The sequence below is a fragment of the Plecotus auritus genome, assembly GCF_963455305.1.
Source record: "Plecotus auritus genome assembly, chromosome: 12".
Lineage (NCBI taxonomy): Eukaryota > Metazoa > Chordata > Mammalia > Chiroptera > Vespertilionidae > Plecotus > Plecotus auritus.
The window spans coordinates 36,342,325-36,360,560 of record NC_137778.1 but is presented as its reverse complement, the minus strand read 5'-3'; the positions used below and the strand labels follow the sequence as shown (position 1 = coordinate 36,360,560).

The following is an 18,236-nucleotide window of genomic DNA, read 5'->3' as shown; positions in this document are numbered from 1 at the left end:
GACAAGCGACACCGTAGGCTTATATTGGAGCAAAGGTCCCATCCGTTCCTTTAGATGGTCCCTGAGTAGACCAACATCACCTTTATTTATTTTTAATTTATCTGTGTTGTTGAAAGTGTTACAGATGTCCCCCCCCCCCGCCCCTTTCTATTTCCCATTGACCCGTCCACCCTGCACCCACCCCTCCCAGGCCTTCACACTACTGTCTGTGCCAATGGGCTATGCGTTTAAGGCCCCGGTTAATCTCTCCTTTTAAAATATCAGTGAAACAGAGTAAAACATTTACCGCTTCCACTCCCCTCCCCGCTTTGGGGCAATAGGTCCACTGGACTGCAAGAGAGAAAATGGAGAAGCAGAAGCCGTTTACCTTGTTTGTGCCGCCAAGATTAAGTAGCAGCCAGGTATCTGCAGTGAAACCTCAGACCGCGGGAGGAGAGCCTAATTTCTTCAAGGTAAATTTGCATCTGATTCTTGAATTTGACTATTCTTGAGGCAAATGAGGCCAGGTGTAGTTTCTTAGCAGTGATATATATATATTTTTAATTTATTGATTTTTTACAGAGAGAAAGGGAGAGGGACAGAGAGTTAGAAACATCAATGAGAGAAAAACAGCGATCAGCTGCCTCCTGCACACTCCCTGCCGGGTATGTGCCCGAAACCAAGGTACATGCCCTTGACTGGAATCGAACCCGGGACCCTTGAGTCCGCAGGCTGACACTCTATCCACTGAGCCAAACCAGTTAGGGCTAGTGGTGATATTTTTTATAAGTCTTTCTTTTCAGTAAATGCAGTCTGATTTACCCAAGAATTTTGTTTAATATATTTTTATTGATTTCAGAGAGGAAGGGAGAGGGAGAGAGAGAAACATCAATGATGAGAGAGAATCACTGATCGGCTGCCTCCTGCACATCCTCCAGTGGGGATCAAGCCCACAATCTGGCATGTGCCCTTGACCTAATCGAACTGGGGCCCTTCAGCCCGCAGGCCAATGCTCTCTCCACTGAGCCAATCGGCTAGGGCTACCCAAGAATTTTGAAAAGCATTGCTTCCGATGAACAGTGAGCATACTTAATATGTGTAGGAAACATTCATTTCAAGAAGTGATCACTGTGGCTCTAGAACTCTGCAGACATAATGGAACCTGAGTATTTTAATTCTTCCTCTTTCTTTAAATGATTAGAGGCCACTTATAAGACATATACAATGATATAGTAAAATATAAATTAGGAGAATATTAGGATCAAGGAAAATTAAGAACACGGAGATAAGTATGTCAACATACTAGTAAAAATTATTGTGTGACTGACCTTAAAATTTGCCTCTGAGCTTCCTGGTTGGCAGGATAAAAAGGGAAATTTATTTATATAGTAGAGTTCTTTTTTTAAAAAGATATATTTTATTGATTTTTTACAGAGAGGAAGGGAGAGGGATAGAGAGTTAGAAACATCAATGAGAGAGAAACATTGATCAGCTGCCTCCTGCCCACCTCCTCCTGGGGATGTGCCCGCAACCAAGGTACATGCCCTTAACTGGAATCGAACCCGGGACCCTTCAGTCCGCAGGCCAACTCTATGTCCACTGAGCCAAACTGGTTAGGGCTATATAGTAGAGTTCTTACCTAAAGGAAGAATTATATCAAGTTTCTCAGGCGAAACAAAGCTTTTTCTACTAAATTATTTAAAAAGAGTTTCATGTTGAACTTCATATTGGAGATGGAATGAAACAATGAATATTTAAATTTTTATATGCCATAGAAAACTTATGTTTCTTTAGCCAAGAATGTAACATTAAAATGTTATATAATAAAAATAATCCTTAATTATGATGAAATTGAAAGATCATAATGAAATTGAAGGAAACTAATATCCTATGCTACTAATTAAAATTTCTAATGTTATTCTTGAATACTTACAAAGCATGTATTGCATAATAGATAATTTAGGTTCACCTAATAAGTGAGAATATCTAATTAAATTTTTTGCTTCATTTACATGGCAAAAGCATTTGATATTTTTAACTATATGTTAAAGGATTTATAATTATAGTCATTTCTTTAAGCAGATGTATATTATAGGTGTAACTACATATTATACTGCTTTATACTGCTTGTTATCAGAGTTGTATGGGACAGTTTATTTAAGAACTTCTTTGTGTTTCCAGAGTTTCAACAAAGATACTGAAGATGACACTTGTTTTCCATTTGCAATGACTAATCTCTCCAAACATGGGAAGAACATTGATTCAGGTAGGAGACTTGAAAAGCAATATATCACCTCACATAGAAGCATTTTTAAAATCTACATTGCTAGATATTGAAAATATAACACTATTATATTAATAGTCTTTTTAAATTATTATTATTTTTTAATTTAATAAATCTTTATTGTTCAGATTATTACAATTGTTCCTCTTTTTCCCGCCCATAGCTCCCCTCCACCTGGTTCTCACCCCACCCTCTGCCCTTACCTGCCCCCCCACTGTCCTCATCCATAGGTGTACGATTTTTGTCCAGTCTCTTCCTGCACCCCCCATACCCATTTCCCCCTGAGAATTATCAGTCCACTCCCTTACTATGCCCCTGATTCTATTATATTCACCAGTTTATTCTGTTCATGAAATTTTTTATTCACTTGATTTTTAGATTCACTTGTTGATATGTAATTTGTTGTTCATAATTTTTATCTTTATCTTTTTCTTATTCTTCCTCTTCTTAAAGAGTACCTTTCAGCATTTCATATAATACTGGTTTGGTGTTGATGAACTCCTTTAGCTCTTTCTTATCTGTGAAGCTCTTTAACCTTCAAGGCTGTCTGCTTAACAATCAAGACTTAACTACAAGGCTGTACACACAGTCCACAAAGGGGTGCACCAAGAGTGTCCACCTCAGGTAACTGGGGAGGTTGAGCCACTGGGCCATATAGAACACCTAGCACACAAAGCTACTCTACCAACTCAGGGAAGCAGCGAAAATGTGGAGACAAAGAAACAGATCACAAACGAAAAATGGAGGAAAGCAAATGACTGGATATAGAGTTCAAAACCACGGTTATAAGGTTTTTCAAGAATTTCCTAGAAAAGGCTGATAAATTTAGTGAGACCCTTGAGGATATGAAAAAGGACCAACTAGAAATTAAACATACACTGACTAAAATAAAAAATATTATACAGAGACCTAATAGCAGACTAGAGGAACGCAAGAATCAAGTCAAAGATTTGAAATACAAAGAAGCAAAAACCACTCAACCAGAAAAGCAAAAAGAAAAAAGAATCCAAAAAGTTGAAGATAGTGTAAGGAGCCTCTGGGACAACTTCAAGCGTACCAACATCCGAATTATGGGGGTGCCAGAAGAAGAGAGAGAGCAAGATACTGAAAACCTATTTGAAGAAAACTTCCCCCACCTGGTGAAAGAAATAGACTTACAAGTTCAGGAAGCGCAGAGAACCCCAAACAAAAGGAATCCAAAGAGGACCACACCAAGACACATCATAATTAAAATGCCAAGAGCAAAAGACAAAGAGAGAATATTAAAAGCAGCAAGAGAAAAACAGTTAATTACCTACAAGGGAGCACCCATATGACTGTCAGCTGATTTCTCAACAGAAACTATGCAGGCCAGACGGGAGTGGCAAGAAATATTCCAAGTGATGAATAGCAAGAACCTACAACCAAGACTACTCTACCCAGCAAAGTTATCATTCAGAATGGAAGGTCAGATAAAGAGCTTCACAGATAAGCAAAAGCTAAAGGAGTTCATCACCACCAAACCAGTATTATATGAAATGCTGAAAGGTATTCTTCAAGAAGAGGAAGAAGAAAAAAGTAAAGATAAACATCATGAACAACAAATACATATCTATCAACAAGTGAACCTAAAAATCAAGTGAATTAAAAATCTGAGGAACAGAATAAACTGGTGACTATAATAGAATCAGGGGCATAGAAAGGGAGTGGACTGATAATTCTCAGGGGGAAAGGGGAATGGGGGGTGCAGGAAGAGACTGGACAAAAATCGTACACCTATGGATGAGGACAGTGGTGGGGAGGTAAGGGCAGAGGGTGGGGTGGGAACTGGGTAGAGGGGAGCTATGGGGGGAAAAAGGAGAAGCAATTGTAATAATCTGAACAATAAAGATTTATTAAATTGAAAAAAAAAGGTGTTCACATACTTAATATCTGCTGTCTTTTATCTTGCAGGTGCTACTTTACAAAAAGTTAACTTTTTGCCCATGCTTGAACAGGTCAGTTAAGTATAGTGCCTATAGATAGATATAATCTGTTTAGGCATTAAATTGCTTGCTTGAAAAAGAAAAAAATTCTTTAGTTGTTGGATTACTACTCTTCAGTATTTAATTGCTACAGTGTAGGAACTTTCATCAGAAATATTGTCTTACAGGAAACATTTACTCATTTTTTTAGGTTGATAGTTCTGACAGTTGTCATTACCAGGAAGGATTAAAGGACTCTGATTTTGAGGTCAGAAGATTTCCCATTCATATGAAATTTCTTGCAATTAGAGTATCATTTGTTATTATTTATATATTCTTCTTTTGAGGCTTCAAAAGAACTATTGGTTAATGTTTTAAAGTATACTCTTTGATTTCCCCCTTCTTTTTTTCTTCATTTAAAATTGCTGAAACTCTAGGCTTCTGTATTTTCCTGGGTTATAATGGCATCTGCTTTTTAGGGGCAATTTAAATTTAAACCATAGAAATCAAGAATAGAAGAGGGAAAATGGATGCAATATGTGAAAAGGCTGAGAATCAAATCCAGTATTTTATAATTTTTTTATTAATAGGTATGATTGTTTGGCTGGTTTACTGTCTAAGGAATTTGTAGGATTTGCTATCCTTTTGATTTTAGTTGTAAAAATGTTCTTACTAATGGCACATACATGTCTTTAAAATGAGAAATTCCATGACCTAATAAAATAATAAAGTACTATGTGTTTGTTCCTGGATTATAGTATCACAGAATTTTAAAATATAGAACTTATTTTATATATTTTGATAATAAAGAGCATCAATGAGCAGAAATCAGTGTGATTTAAAACAAAACAAAACTCTGGCTTTTACCTTGTAATGTAGAAATCAATAATGCAGGATATCCAAGTAAAATCTCAGGCTAAATGAAAGATCTTGTGTTCACTATTATTTTTCTTGTCATTGTATTTTAAGCTTCATGTTCTTTATTTAACCCTCAAATGTTTATATTTCCAAAATGTTTCAAGACCATTGTTAAAATTTATAGATTTCATGTACAGTGATTTATTTTAGCTTTTCACCAGCTAGATTTTCTTCTTGACTAAAATATTTCTAACTTCTGGCTTAGGTTCATTTTGAAGTTATTTGATTTTATTCAGCAAGGTGTAACTTAGTCAAATGACCAGTAACTTTGTGAAGTAAAGAAACTAGGGACTGCCTTAAGAGTACAAAAAAGTTAATATAGCTTTCACTATGCTATTAGGGCATATATTTTGAGGAGAGATTTAGTCTCAAATATTCAGATTCTATTACTCATGGATATTTTCAGTAGGTTTGGTTATACTATCATTTTGAACAATTAACAATCTTTGAAAACCTATTTTTAACAGAATTCAGAGCCAATGAGCAGACTATATTCAAAACTGTATAAGGAGGCTGAAAGGATTAAGAAGTGGAAAGTGAATGTAGACTCTGAACTGAAGCAGAAAGAAAATAAGTTGCAAGAAAGTAGAAAGATAATTGAAGCACAGCGGAAAGCCATTCAAGAACTACAGGTATGCCCTAGCCGGTTTGGCTCAGTGGATGGAGCGTTGGCCTGCGGACTGAAGGGTCCCAGGTTCAATTCCGGTCAAGGGCACATTCCTGGGTTGCAGGCTGGATCCCCAGCAGGGGACGTGCAGGAGGCAGCTGATCAATGAGATTCTTACTCATCAGTGATGTTTCTATCTCTCCCTCTCCCTTCCTTCTCTGAAATCAATAAAAATATATATTTAAAAAAAAAACTACAGGTGTATGTGATTTGGAATTAAAAATGTAGTATAATAAATCTTATAATACAGTTTAAAATAGAATGTTGAAAGACAAATATCACATGATCTCACTTATTTGTGGAATCTAATGAACAAAATAAATTGACCAACAAAGTAAGACCCGAAGCAGGGAGGCATGGAACAGACTAAAATACCTCAATGTGGGGTTGGGGGAACACGAAGAGATAAACCAAAGAACTTACATATGTATATGCATAGTCCATGGACACAGGCCATAGGGTGGTGAAGACCTGGGGGTGAGGGGTGGGAAGGGACTGGGAGGAGGAGAGAATGGTGGGGAAAAGGAGATACCTGTAATACTATCAACAATAAAAAATATATTAATAAAACAGTATTGTTTCAGGGTAAGTTGCATTTATCTTGTTTCTGTGATGTAGATTTTAAGGACTGGTTTTTTGAAGTTTCATTGATATTAATTGCATTTCAACTTTAGGATGGACACAGGATGAGTTGCACAAGATAATGCAAATGATTAGGGAAATGATTTAATGATTCTGATTAAGTTTTATTCCTGTTACTGATGATGTTTTACTTAATACAAATGTCTTTTATTACATTGTAATATGACATTTATAGATGAAACTTTAAATTTGAAACTGTTTAGCTTCAATTTTCATGGCATAGTGATAGAAAAATGTTGAGAAACTACAACATTGGGCTAGGACGAAGATAAAACATTATTTCAAAATGTTTAGGAAAGATAACTTGATTTTAGGTTGATGAAAGTGAGACCCATTGTCTTATGGGAAATCTATAAGCTGTGACAAAAAAATGCTTTTTGGTGTTCAAAGAAAATAATTTTTATGGACCATCATAGCATGTTAGCAAAGAAATACTGTTTGCTTTGTTTACATAGCAAAAGCATTTGATATTTTAAACACTATATGTTAAAAGATTTACAATTATAGTCACTTCTTTAAGCAGATGTATACTACATGTGTAATTGCATATTACACTGATTGTTATGCTCATTTATTTTGCTAAGCAATATTTGATGAACTATTCTGTTTTGTAAATTAGTTTGAAAATGAAAAAGTAAGTTTGAAATTAGAAGAAGGAATTCAAGAAAATAAAGATTTAATAAAAGAGTAAGTAATAATTTAATGAATTTGTTCTTTCCAAATTTATTATTAAAATAATTTACAAAAATTTATTGAGCACTTTCTGTTATAAGTTCCACATCATTTCCAAATACTTGGCCCTTTGTATCTTTTCCGTCTGGCTGTTCCTGAGTTATATACTTGTATAATAAACTGGTAATCTGGTAAGTAAATTGTTTCTCTGAGTTCTGGGAGCCATTCTAGGAAATTAATTGAACCTAAGGAAAAGGGTTTGGGAACCTCTGATGTATATAGCCAGTGGGTCAGAGATACAGGTAACCTGGGCTTGTGACTGTTGTCTGAAGTCATGTTTATTGAAGAGGCTGTCCTTTTCCACTGTGTATTCTTGACTCTTCTGTCATAAATGAATTGACTGTATATTCTTGGGTTTCTTACTGGGTTCTCTATTTTGTTCCATTAATCTATATATCTGTTTTTATGCCAATACCATACTGCTTTGATTACTATAGCTTTGTAATATAGTTTGAAATCAGGAAGTGTGATGCCTCCAACTTTGTTCCTCTTTATCAAGATTACTTTGGCTACTCAGGGTCTTTGTGGTTCCATACAAACTTTATGATTGTTCTATTTCTGTGAAAAATGCCATTGGAATTTTCATAGGGATTGCACTGAATCTCTAGATTGCTTTGGCTAGTAGGGACATTTATACATATTATTTCTCCTAATCCATGAGTGCAGAATATCTTTACATTTATTTGTCTTCTTCAGTTTCTTTAATTAATGTCTTAGAGTTTCCAGTGTATAGTTCTTTAACCTCCTGGGTTAAGTTTATTCCTAGGTATCTTATTCTTGTTGATGCATTTGTAAATGGGATCATTTTCTTAATGTATAGAAATGCAACTGATTTTTGTATATTGATTTTGTATCTTGCAACTTTACTGAGTTTATTTATTCTATTTGTTGTTTTGGTGGAATCTTTAGGGTTTTCTTTCTATCTATATAATAAAAGCCTAAGCCATCGTTATGGTGGGACAACCAGAACGACCAGTTTCTATGATGTGCGCTGACCACCAGGGGGCAGATGCTCAATGCAGGAGCTGCCCCCTGGTGGTCAGTGCACTCCCAAAGAGACAGTGCCGCTCAGCCAGAAGCCGGGCTCAGCTGGTGAGTGCAGTGGTGGTGGCGGGAGCCTCTCCCGCCTCCGTGGCAGCGCTAAGGAGCAGCGAGCCGAGCGGTAAGGATCCTGCCATTAAGGAGCAGTGAGCCGAGCAGTAGGGAACGAGCAGGCGGGCGGTAAGGAGTGAGGGGTGCATGAATTTTGCGCACCAGGCTTCTAGTATATATATAAAAGCCTAAGTGACCGAACTACTGGTTGACTGGTCGCTATGATGCGCATTGACCACCAGGGGGCAGATCAGATGATCAATGAAGGTGTTGCCCCCTGGTGGTCAGTGTGCTCCCACAGTGGTATCACCGCTCAGCTGACCAACAGGTGCCAGACACAGGGCTCACGGCTGGTGAGTGCCACTGCAGTGGTGTGAGCTTCTCCCAATAGGGACTGACTGGGGGTGAGCCTGTGGCAGGCACAGCAGGGCTGGGATGAGTGGGAGCGGCAGGTGGCATTGGATCCCTGCAGGCCATGCCAAAGGACCCCATTGGTGCTCGAATCTGTGCACCGGGCCTCTAGTATATAATAACATGTCATCTGTAAATAGTGGCAGTTTTACCTGCTCTTTTCCTATTTGGATTCCTTTTATTTCCTTTTCTTGCCTAATTGCTCTGACTAGGACTTCTAATACTATGTTGAATAAAAGTGGCAAAAGTGGGCATCCCTGTCTTGTTTCTGATCTAAAGGAAAAGCTTCAGCTTTTCACCTTGAGTATGATGTTAGATTGTAATATATGGCCTTTATTATGTTGATGTACCATTCCCTCTGTACCCACTTTTGTTGAGAAGTTTTTATCATAAGTGAATATTGAGTTTCTCAACATCTGTTGAGGTGATCAGAGTTATTGTTATTCACATAATGAATAGCTAGTCAGAATATTACCTATTTTGTGTTTTTGAAGGTAAGGTAGCTGGAATATTTATGAAAAGTCCAACCCTCTCTTCTGACCTTTAGTCCCTTAGGCAAATCTTATAAAAGGTTATTGGTAGCTACTTGGGTAGACACTTGTTAAGGAGTTATTCCTTTTAGTTTTAAGGGAGGCAGTTTCACTAACAGTACAGTTAGCCCATTTTTTCTTCACATAGTCATGAACAATATGATATATACAAAATATGTTTAAGAATTCCTTTAAAAATTGTAAAAATAATGTTTCATAACTCTTTTATATATGGTTTTGCTTGCAATCAGATTAAACTTAGGCTGTTTCATTTGTTCCAGGAATAATGCTACAAGGCATTTATGCAATTTACTGAAAGAAACCTGTACCAGATCTGCAGAAAAGACAAAAAAATGTAAATATCTTTCTTGTTCTATGTGATTTTATCATTTTATTATTATTTTAATGTGGGGATTCAGAGTGGAAGAAATAGTCCTTTCACCATTTAGTTTTAGGCTCTCTTAAGTCAGATCAGATGGTGGTTTGAAAACTCTTTTAAACATTTTTTAGGTGATCTTTTAAATGAATTAAAGGTTATATCTTGATGTGACAGGAGGAATGGTTTTTTCTTCTTAAAAAATTCTTAATACTTGCCTTATTATATGTGTGGCCTGTTCCTTCTTTATGACTGTATTTTCCTCTCCCATTGAGGCCATACTATCTTGGTTCTGTTGAGAACATCTAGTAATTTTCTGAAATTTTCATCTGGATTCTGTAGAGTTCATTTTCAGTGATAGACATGTTGTTTCCTTTGTTTGAAAGTATTTTTTCATAGGTATCATATAGATTTTCTTCCCTTATACATCATAGATAAAGGCAAGAACTATCTATACTAAATAAACTACGTGATAAACTGAGTTTGATCCTAATTTACCTCCCTTGGTTTAGTGGTTGAATCCTCTTTTCATATTTATAATTGTATGGCAGGTCATTTAGCAGTTTTTTTTTTTCACCTTGCACAGTTGTGTCTTCTTTCTGCCCCTTCTGCTGGCTTTTTGGTATTCTGGTAAATTTTGTAGAGTATATGATTCTTAGTAATTTTAGTCAACAAACTCAAGCATGCACAAAATTTTTATATCTTAAAATGTTTTAAAAATCTTAATTTATAAAAATCATAATGCTTTGATTCTGCTGGCATGAAAAAACTTAATCTTAGTGAATTTGGGAAAATTTCCCCTTTCCCTGGGGTTATATCTAAATTTGGGAGTGCGTATGTAATACCATGTGGTAGAGAGGGACATTTGTTTTTCAGTCATCTAGCCATTGAGTCTTTTATCAGTTCCATTAGTATTCAGTTAATGGTCCACATGGGTTGCTGCTGAGTTGTTCCTTGTACCTGTCATCATGACCCAACCAGGTCCCCTGGTTTTCTGTGCTTTATCCCACCATGCTCCTTTGCACAGGTTGTTGAAACCAGGGAAACTCTGAGTCTAAGGCCCAGTCTGTGAAAGTGGGAAGATTGAAGGTGTTGGTGATAGAATGCAATTCTTTAGTACAAATAGTTTCTGAGGAATAAAGAAGGGTTGTTGCTGTATGTTAGGTAGTGAAAATGAGACAGTGAATAGGTGCAGTTAGAAGTTTGAACTATCTTTCTGTTGAAACACTGATGTGTTCTGCCTCTATTTCCTTAAGATTTCCAGGCTTTTAATATTCAAATAAAAATAGTTCAGCTCCACGTGCTATGATTAGTTTAGAGATCTCTCCAGTATTTTTGTTTGAATATATTTTTTATTGATTTCAGAGAGGAAGGAACAGGGAGAGACAGATAGAAATAGCACTGATGAGAGAAAATCATTGATCAGCTGCCTCCTGCACACCCCACATTGTGAGCCTGCAACCTGGGCATGTGCCCTGACTGGGAATTGAACCACGGCCTCCTGGTTCACAGGTCAATGTGCAACCACTGAGCCGTGCTGGCTGGGCTCTCCAGTATTTTTGAAGGGTTTAGAGGACTTACATTCTTCTAAAGTCGTTCATGTACCTTCTTTTTGGTTGTTTGACTCCTCGTTGACATTTGAGTCTGCCATAGCTGCTGTTCTCTTGTTTTGCAGCTGTTATTGAGAATCTGGAACTAATACTGGCCAATTCAATGTGGTTTCTGTGTTGCTGGCCTCATTTAGGGGAAAAACCACATTTTCTTATACTGCCTTCTACCTTAATCCCCCACATTACTACCTACCAACTCTTAAGTTTTACTGACTTTACTGAAGGCTTGAGTAGAGTTAGAGGGAATCATTGCTCACCTAAAACCACACACAAAAAGGTCATAAGGGATTCATACGGGGTTTCTCTTTGGGGCCATTCTTAAACTTACTCTTCCTATTTTAAGGCTTTTCTTCCTTTCTGCCTCCTCAGAGACAGAACAAGAGACAAGAGCAAGCTCTACCTTTCATGTAACTCATGAATCTTGAATATACAAAGGGAAAAAATACTTTATAGAATAGTTGTTAAACCTCTATTCATTGTAAAGGCTAAAATTATAAATATATTTTACAAAACTAGAATAAATTTATAGATAGTAATTTTATGAAAGGAAATTAGAGATAATTGAACAGCAGCAAGCTTTTGAGGTTGATATGAAGTATAACCATGCCTCACTATGAAACTGCTTTTGGTGCTACTTTAAAGGGCTCGTAAGATATAACTAACACAGAATTTTAATGTTTTCTGAGGCATTTTACTCTTATCTTGTTGGCATCATAAGTGTTTTAAAATTTAATTTTAAATATTTTATATTAATAATAGATGAATATGAACGGGAAGAAACTAGGCAAGTTTATGTGGACCTAAATAATAACATAGAGGTAAGTGGTAGTGAAAATTTAGTATTTTAAACAAAGTTATTTCTAAGCAAAGTAGAGTGATAGCTACAAAGATATAGAAAACTGTTCTTGCCAAAGGGATTATTATTTATTTGTTGACATATGATAATATCACCAATAAAATTCCCCAGGTTCTATATGATGAGTGTTAATATTTGTTACTGGGTAGCTTTTGAATTTATATGTTAGTGACATTATTTAACTTAATTTATCAAATATTTATTAATTCTGTGTCAGACACTAGCACATTGTGACACAAAATCATTAATTTGAAAAACATAGTAGTTTAATGTATCTGGTTCCAGCTTAACCTGTCTTATCTCATCTCCTGTCATTCTCCACTTTGCTTCTCTGCTGTAGTCACTCTTATGTTTCTCAAACTTGCTAAGCTCTTTCTGATCTTGGTTCTTTCAATTTATTCCCTTTGTCTAGAACAGTGGTTCTCAACCTTTCTAATGCCGCCACCCTTTAATACAGTTCCTCATGTTGTGGTGACCCCCAACCATAAAATTACTTTTGTTGCTACTTCATAACTGTAATTTTGCTACTGTTAATGAATCGTCATGTAAATATCTGTGTTTTCCGATGGTCTTAGGCTCTACAGCAGCGGTTCTCAACCTGTGGGTTGTGACCCATGGGTTGAAAACTGTTAGCAGGGTCGCCTAAGACCATCGGAAAACACAGATATTTACATGACGATTCAAAACAGTAGCAAAATTGCAGTTATGAAGTAGCAACGAAAATAATTTTATGGTTGGGGGTCACCACAACATCAGAAACTGTATTAAAGGGTCGCAGCATTAGGAAGGTTGAGAACCACTGGTCTAGAACTTTTGTGTCCAGGATCTTATGCAACCTCATAAGCTTTATTCTTCCTTTTAATTACCACCTTACTACTTTATCTAAAATATCTTTCTATTAAATTATTAATCTCTTCACCTCGTTTAACTTTTCTGAAGAGCACTTAAAAATACATGACAATTATCAGATGTACATATGTGTGTGTGTATTCTTTTTTATTCTGGAATGTAAGTTAGTTTCAGTAGGATAAGGACTTTTTCTTATATTGTAAGTGCCTAACACAGTGCCTGGTATATAATAGATACTCAGTAACTATTTATGAATTGAATAAATAAATTCATCCAATTTTACAAATCAAGATTTGTTGCATGTTGAATGAACTGAACTCATGCTGCCAGATGATGAACATGTAATTTGGACTCCTATGGGAAGGAACCTCACAGAGATTATGCTTTAGTGGGGAAGACATATATTAAATAACTAAGTAAAAGTAAAGATTATAGATTTTGATACTAAGGCTATTAAGTAAGTGGTAATCATTTTTATTGTTGTTTGATATTATATAACTTGTCTGTAGTACCTAGCATCTGAGAAGCTAATACAATAGACAATACATTTTTACAAGTTACTGGATTATTGAAAGTTATAGGGTTTTCATTGTGCAAAGTTGTATGGTTTTAAATCTAATGACCATATAATAGAAATGTATTGATATTTATATAGTTTGAAGAAAGCTACTTAAAAAAGTCTTAAGTATGATTCTTAAAAGTTAAAACTTTGTATTTCAGAAAATGATAATAGCTTTTGAGGAACTTCGTGTACAAGCTGAGAATTCCAGACTAGAAATGCGTTTTAAATGTAGGGATCCTATTTAATTTTTAATTTTTATAAATATAAAAACATTTTCATTAGATTCTGTTTATATTTTTATTACATTCTGTTAATGTGTTAATGTTTTTATACCTTCAACTTGATGCCTAACTCTTTTAATTTTTGTATTGTATGTGATTTTGTAAGCCTCTCAGAATCTTGTGGAATGTGACAGTGAATTGACATATGTTAAAAAATATGTTTTTGGCTTCAAAACTACATTTTTCCTGAAATAAAACTTATTATGGTTTGTATTTAATTTTTAGAATTGTGATTTGGTCTTATTTTTACATTTCTTGGTGAAGTTGCATGTAAAAATAACAATATGTATTTAAAATCTGTTATAAGGAACTTTTATATATGTGCTATATAAAAGTAGAATTTTCTTAAGTTATTGTTACTTTGCTATTAAATTCACTATTTTACTAAAATTACCAAGAAAACAGTTTTTGCTTGTTAGAAACATTTGGGGTTTGATATCTAGTTAAGTAGATTTCAAAAATTTAAGTTTTGTTTCTGATACAATTATATTAATACTAGAGGCCCGGTGCATGAAATTCGTGCATGGGTTGGGGGGTCAGTCCCTCAGCCCAGCCTGCACCCTCTCGTAATCCAGGACTGCTGGCCCCTAACCACTCTGCCTGCCTGCCTGATCGCCCCTAACCATTCGCCTGCCTGCCTGCCTGATCGCCCTTAACCACTCTGCCTGCCTGCTTGATTGCCCCTAACCACTCACCTGCCTGCCTGCCTGATCACCCCTACCTGCCTCTGCCTGCCTGCCTGATCACCCCTAAGCACTCTGCCTGCCTGCCTGATTGCCCCTAACCACTCACCTGCCTGCCTGCCTGATCATCCCTAACCACCTCTGCCTGCCTGATCACCCCTAAGCACTCTGCCTGCCTGCCTGATTGCCCCTAACCACTCTTTCTGCCTGACTGATCGCCCCTAACCACTCTGCCTGCCTGCCTGATTGCCCCTAACTGCTCGCTGGGGGGCTGCCGGCTGGGGTGAGGGGCGTGCTTGTTCTGGTCTCTGGTTGTTCTGCCATTTCAGTTGCTGGGCTTTTATTATATAGGATGTTAAAGTATATTTGTTTTACTTTTAAAGTAAAGGAAGAGTATGAAAAAATCCAACATCTTGAAGAAGAATACAAGAAGGAAGTAAATGACAAGGAAAAGCAGGTATGTTTTTAAAATTAACTTCCTGTATACTTTGTATTTGCTAATTTATAAAATATTTAAAATTTCAAAAGAAATGTATATTTGCTGACTGCATGATAAATTTCTATTAGATAATTTTAATATTATATACATTTAAATATTCAGCCTTTTCCCTAGCAGAATTAGTTTCCATGGACTCAAATATGCACATATGATGAATGCTAGTCCTTTTAAAAAATTAATCTTCTACATTATTTATACTAATGAGTAATAGGACATTGCTGCAGAAATAGTTTATTTTGTGATAACTTCTGTTCAAACAACAACCTCATAAAATGTAAAGATCACTCTCCCACATTGACCACTCAGCCCACATTTTGTAGTTTATTGTGAAATATACTATTCATGACACCAGTGAAGGTGAACTAAAAATTTTTTTCTTCTTCTTTCTATTAATGTTACATAGTGTTAGACTTAAAAATGGCAAGTCTTTGTTCTTTGACATCACAAGGATGTTGGCCTCAGATAATTATTAGGCCAACTTTATCAGTTTCAAGCCTTCTGCGTTTCAGTGGAAAGCAATATATAGAAAGGAATCCTCTTTGTTTCCTATTTTTTTCAGTTTTTCTTTTCTGATTTGCCACATGATACCTTGTAATGATAGATAATAACAATATCTACTTAAATAATAGTAGCAAAAGTTAATTGAAAGTACAGAGAGAAGATATTAGAGTTTTATTTTAGTTCTGGTTTAATGTTAGAATAATTTGTGTCATGCTTAGATACTTTGAGTTAGCAATTTTCTATATTTTAACTGAATTTTTAAACCAGATTTCTAAAAGGAGGTCTTTTTAAAAGTTAAAAATGTGCTTATTCTAAAGAACATAAAAATAGAATGCAGTTTTAAAAAGCTTGTTGGAGTTTTGGGGATATGGGCAGAGCTTATAGATTGTTGGGGTTCACTGTAAAATGATGGTATGGCCAGCTAGTGATTTTACTGGGGACTACTACATGTTGTCATCGTTATTATTACTACTACTACCAGAGGCCTGGTGCATAAAATTCGTGCACGGGTGCGGTCCCTAGGTCTGGCCGGCAATCGAAGTGTGAGCGTATGGCATGGAAGGGCAGGTCCCAGTTGACCTCTGGGCCCTGGGCAGCACCTTGGCCCACTGGGCCCCCAGGCGCCCCCTTCCACCTGAGTCACGGTGCCTGAGTCCCCACATGGAGATGTGGTGAGCGTGGCCGGACACTGTGGGCCAGGGCGAATGTGGGCCTCTGGGCTGCCCAGTGGCGCTGCACAGAAGCCGGATGTGTAGCGTGTTCTCTCCCAGCTGACCTCACAGACCGGCTCCTGCGTGAACCCACGGGCAGCCTGACCAGCACCTGCAGTCCCGGCGGCTGCGGCCCAGCTCACCTGAAAGAGGCTGCACAGGTGCGGGGCGGGCTCCTTGCGGGCGCCTGGCACCTGTGCTCGAAGGCTTCCCTGGCTCGCAAGCCCTGGCATCCCGGGGGAGGGTAGCAGGGAGAGTGACAGCAAGTTCAGCCATCACCCCACATTCTCACTGCACCTCCTCCTCATCACCCCCGCCCCCAGGTAGCTGGAGAGAGGTCGCAGCGCGTTGCCGATGCCTGCCATGTTCTGTGCCACCCCCTAGTGGTCAGCGCACGTCATAGCAAGCGGTCGAACTCTTGGTCTCCCACTCGAACTCCTGGTCGAACGACCAACCAAGGGGACAATTTGCATATTAGGCTTTTATTATATAGGATTTTTTTTTTCCTCGTCAGGGCCGGAAGGCCTGTTTTATTGCCCGCCAATATCCATAACTTCCTTGGCAACTCCACCTTCTCGCCTGCCCCTCTCAGAATTTTAGCCATCTGAATATTTTCAGTTCTCTATATGAATCATGATCTTTTGATCCTTTATGTCCTTGTATGACTCTAGAACAGTGGTTGCCAACCTTTCGGACCTCATGGATCACCAGTGGTCTGCAAACCACCAGTTGGCGACTGCTGCTCCAAAGATTTCCTTAAACCAGTGGTCGCCAACCTTTCGGACCTCACAGAGGACCACTGGTTGGCAACTGTTGGTCTAGAATGCTTATTTCCCCATGTTTGCCTAATTAATTTCTATTTGTAATACTCTATTCAGTCCTCTCTGAGAAGGATTACTTTTTTATTACATCCCCCAAGATTGATAAAGATGTTCCTTTCCCAATTCCTGTAATCTTTTTGCCCTATTACTAATATATTCAAATGGAGTTGTTTGCCTACTAGTCTAAGCTATGAGTTTTTTGAAGATTAGTTCCTTCATGTCTCTGTACTCAGTGCTTATTATGGTTTCTAGAATGGTGTAGATGCTCAAGAATATCTTTTTATATATATAAAAGGCTAGGTGACTGGCTGACAGGTAGGTATGACGTGCACTGATCACCAGGGGGCAGATGCTCAACGCAGGAGTTGCCGAGTGATAGCAACTTTGCAGAGTGCCCTCTCACACTCTGGGACCCCTCAGAGGATGTTGGACTGCCGGTTTTGGCCCGATCCCTGCAGGCCAGGCCAAGGGACCCCACCTGCCAGAGGGACGCTGCTCATTCTGCAGATGCCCTTTGAGCCCCAGCGCCGCCTCAGTTGCAGCTGGCTGGGAGGGATTGCTGGGAGGTTGGCTCCAGGGCATGTCCAGCCCTTCTTGCCCAGTCCCGCCCCGAGGCCACCTTCTAATTAATTTCCTTTTGATATGCACGAATCCATACACCGGGTCTCTAGTTTATGGAATAAATGAACCAAGTAGATTTTATTATATAATCTCTTCAGTAATAAGTTAAAATGTATACTATAATATTGGGTGTGTCATATTATAGTAACCCTCATCTAATGTCATCAATATGTTCTTGGAACGAAGTATAATGAAACCAATTTACCATAGGCTAATTGATATAAACAAAAGTTAAGTTCCTACGTCATCTCATCAAAATTATAATGAAACAACATTGAATGAAACATCATTTTTGAGGACCTGCCATAGTTTCTTCATTCATTTAATAAAGGATTTTTTGGGCATGCACGTACTAAATACTAAGCACAACCAGATAAAAACATATAAATAAGTACATAAAATAATCATAGGTGATGATAAATGCTAAGGTGTCATGTTTTATTTTTCATATCTATAATATGTTATTTAAATATTCAATTTTAGGTATCACTGCTATTGATCCAAAACAATGAGAAAGAAAATAAAATAAAAGAGTTAACATTGCTGCTAGAGGAATCCAGAGATAAAGTGAATCAATTAGAAGAAAAAATAAGTAAGAATTTATATAATAAAATATAACAATGTGTCTTATGTATTCCTCTTTGTTATGCTTTAATTTTTGGCTTTCAT

General features: G+C 37.2%; 1 protein-coding gene across 8 annotated transcripts in view; it reads left to right on the top strand.

Annotated features, from left to right (window-relative positions):
• The window catches only part of SYCP1 (synaptonemal complex protein 1), a 103,455-nt gene that overhangs the window by 32,890 nt on the left and 52,329 nt on the right, over positions 1 to 18,236 (top strand). For 7 of the 8 annotated variants that reach the window (XM_080649158.1, XM_080649155.1, XM_080649151.1 and 4 more), the window contains 11 exons: positions 321 to 452; positions 2,161 to 2,245; positions 4,196 to 4,239; positions 4,418 to 4,474; positions 5,592 to 5,756; positions 7,053 to 7,120; positions 9,480 to 9,553; positions 11,944 to 12,002; positions 13,610 to 13,679; positions 14,799 to 14,872; positions 18,051 to 18,159. In XM_080649158.1, coding sequence (XP_080505284.1) covers positions 321 to 452; positions 2,161 to 2,245; positions 4,196 to 4,239; positions 4,418 to 4,474; positions 5,592 to 5,756; positions 7,053 to 7,120; positions 9,480 to 9,553; positions 11,944 to 12,002; positions 13,610 to 13,679; positions 14,799 to 14,872; positions 18,051 to 18,159 — 937 coding nt within the window. The remainder of the gene's footprint in view (positions 1 to 320; positions 453 to 2,160; positions 2,246 to 4,195; positions 4,240 to 4,417; positions 4,475 to 5,591; positions 5,757 to 7,052; positions 7,121 to 9,479; positions 9,554 to 11,943; positions 12,003 to 13,609; positions 13,680 to 14,798; positions 14,873 to 18,050; positions 18,160 to 18,236) is intronic. The other variant, XM_080649152.1, reaches the window with a different exon arrangement.